Source organism: Diabrotica undecimpunctata, chromosome 2, assembly GCF_040954645.1.
Source record: "Diabrotica undecimpunctata isolate CICGRU chromosome 2, icDiaUnde3, whole genome shotgun sequence".
Taxonomy (NCBI): domain Eukaryota; kingdom Metazoa; phylum Arthropoda; class Insecta; order Coleoptera; family Chrysomelidae; genus Diabrotica; species Diabrotica undecimpunctata.
Window position 1 is genome coordinate 22,885,797 of NC_092804.1, and position 13,424 is coordinate 22,899,220.

Consider the following 13,424-nt stretch of genomic DNA (forward strand, 5'->3'; position numbering starts at 1 on the left):
ATATATATATTATTTACATACATTATTTATTTCTGGACTGTACTAAAGTTTTTTCAGTCTTCTGCCTTTAACAATTTCTAACTTTATTCATTCATTTTCTTAAGCAACGTCGTCTTGTTCTTTTTGTACTAGCCTTAATGCTTATTAATTTTTTGAAAATTCTTACGTCTTTGATTCTAGCTATGTGATTGAGCCATTTGAATTTTAGTAAGCATTATTACTTTTTGTTGTCCATATATTTGCATTATTCGTTATTGGTTCTTCATGCCAGACATTCTCTATGCCAAATAACGTATGTCATCATTCTTGAAAAGTATTTTAGCATATTCAGATTGCTTTAACTTCTATCATAATTTCTACGATAATTTCTTGCAATGTTTGTTTATCACCCCCATATCTTAATTGGGGACCTAAATAACTTTTTACTTCTTATGAAAGAATCACTATGTTGATATATCACTTTTTATTTTTTAAATTTTCAGTGAATGATTTTTCACTTTTAATTTGGGTTAGTTTGTTCTTAGTAGACATATTATTAGATATAATAAGTAACTCTTCTACCTTTATTTTATACCGATTTTTAACCTCAGAAAGACCACCGAATCCAATTATAGACTGAATTATTATTCAGACGGCTGAAGTTATATATCAATCAGACTGAAGAAACTAATTGTAGCGATTCTTAGTCGTCAATGACAGAAGTAGTAAACGAAAGACGTAGCGAATAGGTAGCCCGTGAAGCCCTATTGGAAAAAATGCTTCTTGCAAAAAGAAAAAACAGAAACCTCAAGAATGAGGAAAACCTGAATGACAGTAAAAATAAAAAACATAGATTCAAAGTTTTTAGAAATTTTGTTTTAGATAGCAAGCTATGCTAAAACTAGATGAAGCAACTTTTTTACTCAAAATGACATACAAGCAGCAGGGGATAATTCAAACCTCTTTTTGGCAGAAATGTACTTCCTCCAATTGGAACCGGGCTTTTTATATCAAGCCTTATTGAACTGTATAATGCATTAAAACTATTTATTGACATATGAAAATAAAAAAAAATCGTTCTTCATCTTCAAATAATTCAGCAAACATGGTGTTGAACTCACCTTGACCTTCTCGCTTGCTGTTAATTGGGTGCACCTGCTGTTCCTTTTGAGTGGTATATTTTTGATTGTTTTTTTGCTAATTAAGTTATTGTTATAAAATTAAAATAACTAAATTTATTTTGTATTTTGTATTATATTTTTCTTCTGTTGTTCAAGGGTTGGAACGGTGTCAACTAACTGTGTTAACATTTCAACTAAAATAAATAAGTCTTAAAACAAAATATTTTTCCAACTGCTGAGCAAAAAATATGTAACAATGTGACAATATGACACTTGCTTGCTCTTGCTCATTTAAAATTGTTACTGTAACATTTACCCTTACTAGGAGGTTTATTCTTCTTTCTATTCTTTTCAATGTGCCTCCAGTAAGCTGTCGTTCCATCGTTTTCGTGGTCTTCCAACTGATCTTCTTTCGAATTGAGAGATTGTCGACTTTAATAATCTATTTCTTCTCATTCGGCTTAGATGATAGTTCAATTCTACTTGTCTATTTCTTACCCAGTGCTTGATGTTCTTCACCTTTCATCTCGGTTATATATATATATATATATATATCTGTACTTCTAACTCTGTCCTAGAGTGTTTTACATAGATATTTAGTGCTCTCTATCACATATATTTTAACTTCATTAGTTATTCTATTATCTGACTTTCCAGTTCTAATTTACATCTTAGTAGATTTGCTGTTATAACCATGGATTTAGTGTATTTTTTTTTGGGAAATTAACATGTTAAATTTTCTGGCGGTTATATTAAATTGGTGCAGCATACGTTGTAAATCATCTTCACTTTGAGAGAGTAGTATTGCGTTGTCTGCATAGTATCTGCATGATCAGGATAAACAATAGAAGATTCAGTGAATCTCCCTGTCTTACTCCATTGCCAGCTTCAATTGGTTCTTCTTCTACTTTTACTTTTATTGTGTTGTTCTGGTAGATATTTCGATCGTTTTAATTATTGTTAGAAGTATCTCCCTTGCGTACAATAAGTGAATAACGTCCTTTAATTTTACCATGTCAAATGCCTTCTTAAGGTCTACAAAACATAAATATGCCAGTTTTTTGTAATCTAATGATTTCTCTTGCACTTGCCTCATTCTAAATATAGCGTCGGTGCATGATCTTCCCGACCTAAAACCTTGTTATTCTGCTAGTATTAAAATTTCTTTCAGTCTGTTTGTTATCCCTTTGGGTGTTAATTTTAGTGCTGTGTTTAATAAACTAATTCCTCTGTAATTCTCCAGGTCTGATTTGTCTTCCATTTTTAAGGGAGGTATTAGGAAGCTTGTAGTTTTCCTTTTTGTTCTATTATTTTTTGGATTAGCTTTAATAGTTGTTTACCCAGATCTGGTGCTCCGTACTTTAGGAGTTCATTCGATATTCTGTTCTCTCCTGGTGATTTTCTAGTTTTTAATGTCTTTAATGCTTCCTTAACCTCTCCCCCTCAATGTTGATTTCTTCGTTTGTCGTCAATTCTGGTGTTGCTGGTTCAATATCATCCCCTTTAGCAAAAGGGATAGCGAAGGTAGTCTGCCAATGTTTCCTTCTGAATGTGTTTCGTTTTATTACTTCGTTTATCACTTTCCTTTGTCCTCTGACCATTCTCCATATTTCTTTTTGTGTTTTGTAGAAGTCGTGTTCAGTCTGTTTGGTTTCGGGTTTAATATTGAGGGCGAAATATATTCACTGAAAGTCTTTCCTTTGAAAATAAAGTTTGCAATTTTTCATATTAATTATATTACGTAAAGGAATCAAGTGTGCTTACAGCTTACTCGTAGTGATTTCTGCATCTAATTAAATATTTTGTCTTTTTATTAGTAGTTTTTTTTTATATCCAAAACTTCATTTGGAATATTAATATTATCTTAATCTTTGGAAAGTCTCTCGTACTATTTAACAGTTTAGCAGTGTTTAGCAGCGGCAACATTAAGAAATTATTTGAATAATAAAACCATACAAAAAAGCATCATTGATAAAATTTAAATATTATATTTATTTATAAACTATAATAAAAATTTAACAAAGTATACAAACAATAAATAATACATAACACTACTAGAACTAAACATCGAATATCCTCCGGAGAACGTCATCGATAAATCTTTACATTGTTCAACGTAAAAATTCTTGACTTCATCTTTACTATCTTTGGCTAACAAACATATTTGGTACCCTTTACCATCACTTAATTTCTTTTTAAAACCTGTGTTAGAATCTATTTCCAATATCCGTTTGAAATAAGGAACAGTTCTTCTGTACACCAGATTGTCGGAATTTTTTATATCCTTAACAAAAACTTCTGTGTCTGCTATGTCGGTTTGTTTCATGACGCGCCACTTTATTTTAAAAATTCCCTTTTTGCTAAAAAATAACAAATATTAATGGTTGCAAACGACATATTTTGTGAGGTTTAAAATAGGGCACTAACACCATTTTGTTTCAACCAGGATATATACAGCTAGAGGGCTAAATAAGCTATTAGGGCGCTTAGATATAAGCGATATATACCACTTCTTACTTAAATCAGATACCAAGAACAATATAACATCACAGATAACTAACTTGACTGATATATCCATTAACAACTAACCTACTTTAATAATAATTTTCATTAACTAAAAAAGATAACATTCCCTTGCTTTTCTTAGTTACATCTCAATAAGATATTATAATAATACATGAACAATATATTATAAAAAAAAATTCAATTAAGAAAATCTAAAATAATATTTCCCTATACTGGGATTTAACTTCATTCGGTTTTACCAATGAACCTTAACGACATAAAGATTCAAAAGAACTACTTGAATTGTCAGGACATGCGTTCTGGTAAAACAGAACCTCACATTTAAACTTTCTAACAATCAAAAATTTAGTTATTGCCGACAATTCAAAGAATTACCTCCTTTTAAATGTAGTTGCATTGGGTTTTTCGATTGACCTTGAATAAACCTTTGCGTTTTAAGTTCAAAGCTACCATACATTTCCAACGTTAAAAAAAACTTTTTCTTTGCACATAGTAACAAAAAACACCACTATGTTGTTACTAGTAAAGTTTTTTAACATTCTAACTCTACAATTCTAAGTTACGGTAAGATCAATAATGTTTTTAATAGATAATATATGGTAGCTAATTATAATTTATTCTCTTTCAGCCCTGAAGAAGCCAAATTAATTCTCTTTGGCGAAAACGTTCGGCGAAACAATTGATACTCATTAGAGTCTTTCTTGCAGATTTCCCCAATATTTAAGAGTTTACTATATATATACTAAGCTCAAAGAGTTTTACCTATATTATCCCAAATCAATTGGCTGCATTCCCCAAGAATGACATGTGTGATTGGGATTTATAACAATCTACATAAAAATCTACTTACTGTGATAATTCCCTAAACCTTAAATCCGACAATAGTTCATAATCCCCTGGTAGCGTTTTCATGAGTTGTGTGGTATTTACATTTATTGGACAATTAAGTCTTTCCTCTGGAAGGTCGTATAAGGTGTGATTATTCAAAAACGATGGAGTTTCACATCGTATTGTCTTATAAAACTCTTTTAAGTATATCTCACTTCTGAAATATCGTGATAATGGTCGCAAAAAGCAATCACAATGGAGTTTGTTACCTATAAAAAAAGAGCTTTATTAGATGATTAAGCCAGAGATAGATTAAATATAGAATTAGATGGAAATGTACAGTGTATTAAAATAAGTAAAGTTTGTTCAAAAACATATAAGCATTATACATGTTATATTATTCTTCTTCTTCGTGCCTCCTTCGTTCCGAAGATTGGAAAATAGAAGTATTGAGTTCTTGTACATTTTTGATGAGAAACATCTAATGCGGCAGGTTAGTCCGGGTCTCACGTTGGCGAAACTGGCTTGCAACATCGAATATTACTATCACCGTTGATTGAATAACTTCAACCAACGCTATCACCAATTTAACTGACGAAAAAGCTCACAATATTTAAGAAATTTTGAATTTAAATCAATATGTATAATTTTAATTTAATAAAGCATATACATACTATTTTTTTTTGTATAAACAATCTACTTTTTTTAATTATGGCACATTTATTTTCTTTAATAATAGGTATATTTTCCCATATTTTCCCATGGAGACCCAGGTTTTTCGAGCCTCCTATTACTTACTAGGATCAGCAAGGGTCCAGAGGCAGAGTAAACGAGGCCCGTCTTGCAAGGACATCGGCCCACTTGTTCACCACTACATCTGAACGTGACGGTACCCAAATCAAAACCAAATTTGACTTTGTTGACCAAGGCACTCGCACATGGGGCACTTTTGAATCCCTAAACTAAACTAGAGAAAAAGGGTATAAGCTTAAAGTGAGGAAACATGTTATTCTGTCTCATGAAAAGAATAGAACATTATTCCGCGATTTGACCCAATATATCACAGTGATCAGTCTAATCGGTGACTCCAAACCAATGCCCAGAGTAGTTGAGTCATTAAGTTACCATCATGGCTTCATGGTGTAGATGTAGAGGCGCTATATATAACAGAACTTCGGTGGTTCTTATAAACCTCTGTACCGTTGAGTCCAGGGTTTCTTTTACCACAGTTTAGAATCAAGGATCACGACAAGATACTTCACCGACTTTAGAAAATCTGGATTTATCCTATAGAAATCGCATACAAGCTCTATGGTTAAAGCGATGCCCCCTTCTCGGTAAATGGCTCCAAATCAGTCTTTTAAGGATTAACCTCGATTGACTGCTCCCGGCATCACCTTTCAACGAGCCCAAAACCCCCTGAGTGCTTGAATCAGCAATATCATAGTTAAATTAATATGTTATATATTTTAGAGCTTTGGGAGATTTATACTATGCAATTTTTTCACTGTGTTTCACTGATTGCCACTTTAGTTCGTTTACTTTTACAAAAAAGTACCTTACAACTTACTAACTGTTCAACCGTACCTTGGATAGCAGGTGAAAAATTAGTTGCATGTGCAATCTTTAGATAATATACCTCTTAGACGAAGAATTTCTTATTTTTTAAAAACACTATAATAATTTATTGAATAAAATTTATGTTTTTACCTTCAAAATAGACATCGATATTATTTTCAACCATCTGAATCAGATCTGGCACAAAATTTTCAAAGTGATTGTTTCTTAAATCGAGTAAGGATAATTGAACGGAGTTTTTAAGATATCCCCAAGGTAAGTCAGATAAAAGGTTGTTTGCTAAATAGAGTTCCGAGATATTCGACGGCAGTTTAAAGAAACCTTTGTCGCTTACGAGGTCGTAAAGTTTATTATTGGACAGATCCAGGGTCTTCAAACGTGTAAGGTTACCAATAACACCTAAAATATAAAAATAATAATTTTATACATAATCAGAATATTCTTTTTTATTTAGAATTGCCACATTAACAAACGGTTAATACAGCATTTAAAAAAATGTTTAAAATATAATAATATAATACAATATAAAGTACACTGGGTTAAGTGGAAAATTGGGGCAAGTGGAAGTGGAACCAACGCTTATTTTGCTAAACTAAACTTTTTAAAATGGTTCCACCCATTGAGTACCTATTGATGGTCTGTTTATAACCTTAATATACTCTGTGGTGCATAGACGTATATATTAACATAAACCGAGTAGTCGGTAGAGCTAAGTGACGACACAATCTTTGTTTTCGTTGTTAGTTGTGTCACTATGTTACATCAAGTAGAGCAGCGTCTCTTTTTGGTCAAAAGAGAGCGAGTGGGGAGTTTCAATGCAGTAGAAAGAGACATATCCAACAACCGTAAAAGGCTGGCATGCTCAGCCTTTGATAAAATATACGTCCATGTTTAACAGGTGTGTTATTTCACGCAATTTAAAAAAAACATTAACCTCAGTCAGAAAAACAACAAATAATGGAAATAGCAAGAAAAAGCTATTTCTTCATAAGCTATCTATAATATAATTGAAAATAGTTTTTGTTTAGATCCGAACGGAATAAAAGTTGTTGGCCCAAAAGTAACAGCTATCCAGAGAGCAATTAATGGGTCTGGGAAAGAAAATATTACTGTGTTGTTAGATGTGAGCGTGGCGGGTGAAACACTACCAACGCATATTGTATTTAGAAAAACGAATGTGGAAGACACTTAGGTTGAACATGTCGGTAAAGGGGATTGATATTAGTATGGCCCAAGATAGAAAATTATGGAGAAATGTAATTAGGGAAGCCTTAAGAATTTTAATTGTGTTTGATTAATTACAATTTAGTAGTGTTCTTTAGTATATCCACTTAGTTAGTTTCTCTAGTATATTTGCTGTTTTCGCAGGAATAGAGAGAGCAGGAATGTGCGACGATTACTGGACATTCACAGGAGGAACTTTCCGGTGTTAGTTATTAGATGCTGGTGAGTTGAAGGTATGTATCTAATTTTCAAATTTCATGTTTTTTCTACTTGTTGGTGGTTGCAGTTTGTCATTAACCCTACTTTTAATAATGTTAAGTTTAAATTGGTTTGAATTCCACTTTCCTTGCCAGCATTGTGATCAGTACTCTGTTATACTGAGCTGGATGTTGCTCTGTTGCTGAGTCGAATTATGTCTGTTATTTCAGTTTTTACATCAGTAATTATATTGTGTGCTAGCTCGTCAAGTTTTTTGTTTTCCAAAACTTCTATATATGATGGTATCCAGAGATACCAGAGTTTTATAAATAATATAAAGTGAAACTTCGATTTGTTGAAGAAAAGCATGTGTAACATGTATCTGCTTTAGACTCCGAAATAGGAGAGAACAAGAGAACTTTCAGGAAAATAACGTTCGAATTTTGGACTGGCCGACACAATCTCCTTTAAGTCAATTGAACATGTGTGACAAGTAGAACGTCGTATTCGTATACAAGTCTTTCCAAATAAACAATTTTTTTTTTGATCAGATAAAAGGCATATATCGAGCACAGTTTAATTAAATCTTGCCCAAGTACTTTCGATCCCTAGATCATCTTCAGGGGCATCTGAAATAAGCCAAGAAACGTTTTTTTATAACCAAAGAAATTGATTAACTTCGATAAAAACTCGAAGTTTATGGTTGAAAAAAGGTTTTTATGTGATTAACGTTTATAGACTTACTTCGTCAATTGTGGCCTATCCGGCAAGAACAAGATGTCATAAACATATAAATGTACATTACACTACAATACAAATGGACAAACAAACACTTTAAAATAATTTAAGGAAGGCTACATTACTTGAAGAAGCCAGAGACAGAATGGCTCCTGATCTAACGGAAATGTTGGGGTGACATGTGACAAATGACAACTTGGATGAGCAGTCACAATCATAGATATGTGATCTGCACCTTTTACAATTCTATGAAACTAAGTATTGACCAAAGTCCAACTGACACCACTATAGGAGGTCACTGATGAAATATAAAATTATATAGAATATTTTTTTAAGTAGATTGAATAATCCAGATCTCACACTCAAACATGTCTGTAATAATTAAGGTGTTAGTTTGAGAGCAACTGAAATAGACGAAAAGTAAGAATGCAAGAAGCGGACTAAACAATATGTTAGACAGTGGGTGGTTGACTACAATAAAATGGTCTACCAAGCACTATCTGTAATGTAGAAAGGAAGAGATCTGACTATGTAATTAAAATACTAATAATTGAAAATCAAAATGGAAAGCAAAGTATATAAATGGGGTGTAATCCAAGTAGTTCAGTTGAACCCACAGTCAATGGTATAACTATAAAATTACTATGGATGTGCTCAGTGCAGGAAGTCTAAACAGTCGAGCTGGGTCCCCTACGAGGTGAAGCTGTAATAAAGTTTTTAAAAATAGGTTTAAATTTAGTACAATTTAAATTAATTTGAGTATTAAGACAGTGAGAGTTTTCATTTGTTTCCCTTGTAATTTCCAAATCTTCCAATAAATCCAACTCCATATAGTTTTTCTTTCTACTAATGTCATGTAAGATAGATGAACCAGTGTTGATGTTAAAATTGTGTTTACTGGATAATAAGTGTTGACCAAAACTTGAAGAGTTTGGTCTTTTCAAATGTTCTGAAACTGTAGTGGATAACTTTCTAATGGTTCTACCTACATAAGAGGCATCACAATCATCACATTTTAATTTGTAAATACCACTTTTGTCAAGTGTGTTCATCCTATCTTTGGTGTTGATTAAGAAGGAACCTAAGGTGTTGTGTGACTTGAAGGAAATTTTGATGTTATAGATAATGTTAGGATCATAAATAGAGCTCTTCTAAATAGAGCTAAACTAAAAATTGCAGAAAAACTTGCATATTCATCACAATGTTTTCTTCAACCTACTGCTTCAAATAACACCAGATATTTCTCCTTCACCTACATTAGCAGCATTTCCAATAAAATATCTAAACTTTTTACTTCTACAATCGATAAAATCAAAATTTCCTTCAAGTCACACAACACCTTAGGTTCCTTCTTAATCAACACCAAAGATAGGATGAACACACTTGACAAAAGTGGTATTTACAAATTAAAATGTGATGATTGTGATGCCTCTTATGTATGTAGAACCATTAGAAAGTTATCCACTACAGTTTCAGAACATTTGAAAAGACCAAACTCTTCAAGTTTTGGTCAACACTTATTATCCAGTAAACACAATTTTAACATCAACACTGGTTCATCTATCTTACATGACATTAGTAGAAAGAAAAACTATATGGAGTTGGATTTATTGGAAGATTTGGAAATTACAAGGGAAACAAATGAAAACTCTCACTGTCTTAATACTCAAATTAATTTAAATTGTACTAAATTTAAACCTATTTTTAAAAACTTTATTACAGCTTCACCTCGTAGGGGACCCAGCTCGACTGTTTAGACTTCCTGCACTGAGCACATCCATAGTAATTTTATAGTTATACCATTGACTGTGGGTTCAACTGAACTACTTGGATTACACCCCATTTATATACTTTGCTTTCCATTTTGATTTTCAATTATTAGTATTTTAATTACATAGTCAGATCTCTTCCTTTCTACATTACAGATAGTGCTTGGTAGACCATTTTATTGTAGTCAACCACCCACTGTCTAACATATTGTTTAGTCCGCTTCTTGCATTCTTACTTTTCGTCTATTTCAGTTGCTCTCAAACTAACACCTTAATTATTACAGACATGTTTGAGTGTGAGATCTGGATTATTCAATCTACTTAAAAAAATATTCTATATAATTTTATATTTCATCAGTGACCTCCTATAGTGGTGTCAGTTGGACTTTGGTCAATACTTAGTTTCATAGAATTGTAAAAGGTGCAGATCACATATCTATGATTGTGACTGCTCATCCAAGTTGTCATTTGTCACATGTCACCCCAACATTTCCGTTAGATCAGGAGCCATTCTGTCTCCGGCTTCTTCAAGTAATGTAGCCTTCCTTAAATTATTTTAAAGTGTTTGTTTGTCCATTTGTATTGTAGTGTAATGTACATTTATATGTTTATGACATCTTGTTCTTGCCGGATAGGCCACAATTGACGAAGTAAGTCTATAAACGTTAATCACATAAAAACCTTTTTTCAACCATAAACTTCGAGTTTTTATCGAAGTTAATCAATTTCTTTGGTTATAAAAAAACGTTTCTTGGCTTATTTCAGATGCCCCTGAAGATGATCTAGGGATCGAAAGTACTTGGGCAAGATTTAATTAAACTGTGCTCGATATATGCCTTTTATCTGATCAAAGTTCATTTATTCGAGCATTCAACCTTATATTTAAATAAACAATTGCTGATAGATAAACAATCAACTACGTAATTAAAATAAAAGAATATTATTTACAAATGTGAAATATAAAAAAAAAGTATAAAAAAATTGTTGTCACATCATCTTCAAATAAACTAGACGCCAAATATATTACTTTATTGGATTGATTAAAACAAATTCGTCCTTAAATATAACAATTTCCGCTCATAAAAATTTATCACCAACCAGAAATACTTACCCGTTCGAATATCAGCAATGGAATTATGTGACAAATTCAATTTCTCCACTTTTGACGTCCCAATTGTTAGATCTATGGTTAAAACGGGCATCAAGTTATAAGACAAATCGATTTCCTTTAGCTTATAGGGAATATAGGGGTTGCTGGGGAAAAACTTCTTTGAAAGAAAGCTAACTTTATTGTGAGACAAATCAAGCTAAAACATAGTATCGATTAGAAACATAGGATCTAATACTTTATTCGCCAAATAAATTACATGTATCAAATGTATCCCAAATAAGTTGTTAAACAAACGGTATCTAGAAATTGGATTATTAAAATGCTGAAAGACTCGTAATCAGCGTCAGCAAATTTACCGAAAAATGCAGCTATTAAACAAAAATTGATTTTTTATGAATTTGGAGAATAAGCGAACATTTCATATATTTTGGACTATGCAGTATGCTTAATTTCATTAGTTTTAAATTATTTGTAAAAACGATATAAATTATTAAAGACAAGAACTTTTGCTCATGGATTTAACATGTTTCTTATTGTTAATTATCTAAATATACGATTTAAGTTTAGTAGCAGAATAATCATTTTATGTAGCAAGTACGTTGAGTAAATGATGCGGCGTATTAAGAATATAAATATTCGTATATTCTATAAAGTTCAAAGTTGTATCGTCTTCTCCACACTCCATTGTCATTCACTGCTCCATAGATTCGCCTTAGTACTTTTCTTTCGAAGCATTCTAACATGTTTTCATTATTTTTTGTTAGAATCCAGGTCTCTGAACCATATGTTAGGACTGGCCGTATTATTGTTTTGTAGAGTTTTATTTTTGTATTTCTCGATATAATGTGGATTTAAGGAGGAGATTGAGCCCAAAATAGCATCTGTTGGCCGTGCAAATTCCGCGGTAGTATTATTTTCAGTGTTAAGGAGCGCTCCCAGGTATACTAATTCGTTTACTGCTTCGATGACGTCGTTTTCTATAACAAGTGATCGTAGGATTTGTGGTCGAGTGCTTATTTTCATATACTTCGTTTTGTTGGTGTTTATTATTAAACCTATTTTTGTAGCTTATTCTTTTAATGCTACATACGCCTCTCGTACAGCATTTTCCGTTCTCCCAACAATAATGATATCGTCAGCATAGGCCAGGATTTGCACTGATTTATTATATATTGAACAAGTGGTTGTGGTTTGTGACATACGTATTACTTTTTCCGTTTTCTTTGCTGTTTTCGTCTACTGTGTTTCCAATCTTTTGTTCCGAGGCTTTGGTTAGGCTTCTTAACATTGTACTTGTTTTATGAGTACCGAGGAGTTGGCCCGGTGCCTCAACTCCCAACCTGGAGGGCCAGGGATTTTACGTCAGAGTATCCTTCTCCTATGCGAGTTGCTCTAAAACCTAAAACCAGGGGGCTGCCACTTCCGTCCTCCAGGCCGTTGTGAAGATCTACTTCTCCGCCCTGGATGCCATTGTGGACTTTATCCGTGACCCTGGACAAGGGACCCTTAGCAGGTAATAGTTTCCTGGGTTAGAAAACACCTGGAATCTGCGGAAGGCAGGGATTGATTCACTTTCCCTGATAGGACTATCCAAAAAGGAGTTCCTACCCGTACCTTGTGATGACCAAATACTGATTGCTCGAGATCATGACGACTTGAGTTACATGACTCGGAAGCTAATAGAAGAATATAACAAATGGGGTCTCGAAGTCAACATTAAGAAAACTGAGACCATGTGTATTGGAGGGACAAAGCAGTCCATTATATTAGACGATGGGGTAGAAATTAGACACTGTGATGAATACAAGTACCTGGGTATGAAGATAACTCAAGATGGAACACTCGATGCTGCTATAAAAGATAGAAACATACAGGGTAGAAAAGCCATATCCATGATGAACGGCATTCTGTGGGACCAAACAATATCAACTCATATACAACACCATACTTAAAAGTGTAATCACATATGGCAGTGAAGTTTGGCCAATGAAACAAAGAACAGAGAAACTGTTACAAGCAACAGAAATGGACTTCTGGAGAAGAGCAGCAGGCAAATCAAGAAGAGATCGGATACCAAATGAGAGAATACGAGAAATGATGGGAGTCAAGCATACAATAGTTGATGACATAAAAACAAAACAGTTAATATGGTACGGCCATGTAGAGGATGCCAGATGACAGGATTCTGAAACAGATTTTGACGTGGACACCACAAGGAAGAAGAAAAACAGGAAGGCCGAGAAGAAGCTGGAGAGAGGGAATTGAAAAAGAACTAGAGGAAAGAGAAATCCCTCCAGGCCTATGGTAAAATAGAGAAGAATGGCGGTTAGGAGTCGGAAGGCGCCGGAGAAC

General features: G+C 33.1%; 1 protein-coding gene across 1 annotated transcript in view; it reads right to left on the minus strand.

Moving 5' to 3' along the window:
- Window positions 1-3,072: 3,072 nt before the first annotated feature.
- The window catches only part of conv (insulin like growth factor binding protein acid labile subunit convoluted), a 42,934-nt gene continuing 32,582 nt past the window's right edge, over window positions 3,073-13,424 (minus strand). Inside the window, exons 11-14 of the mRNA XM_072522508.1 lie at window positions 11,073-11,268; window positions 6,165-6,431; window positions 4,477-4,723; window positions 3,073-3,460 (exon numbers count right to left, since the gene is read on the minus strand). Of these exons, the coding sequence (XP_072378609.1) occupies window positions 3,103-3,460; window positions 4,477-4,723; window positions 6,165-6,431; window positions 11,073-11,268 (1,068 nt within the window). The 3' untranslated portion in view covers window positions 3,073-3,102. The remainder of the gene's footprint in view (window positions 3,461-4,476; window positions 4,724-6,164; window positions 6,432-11,072; window positions 11,269-13,424) is intronic.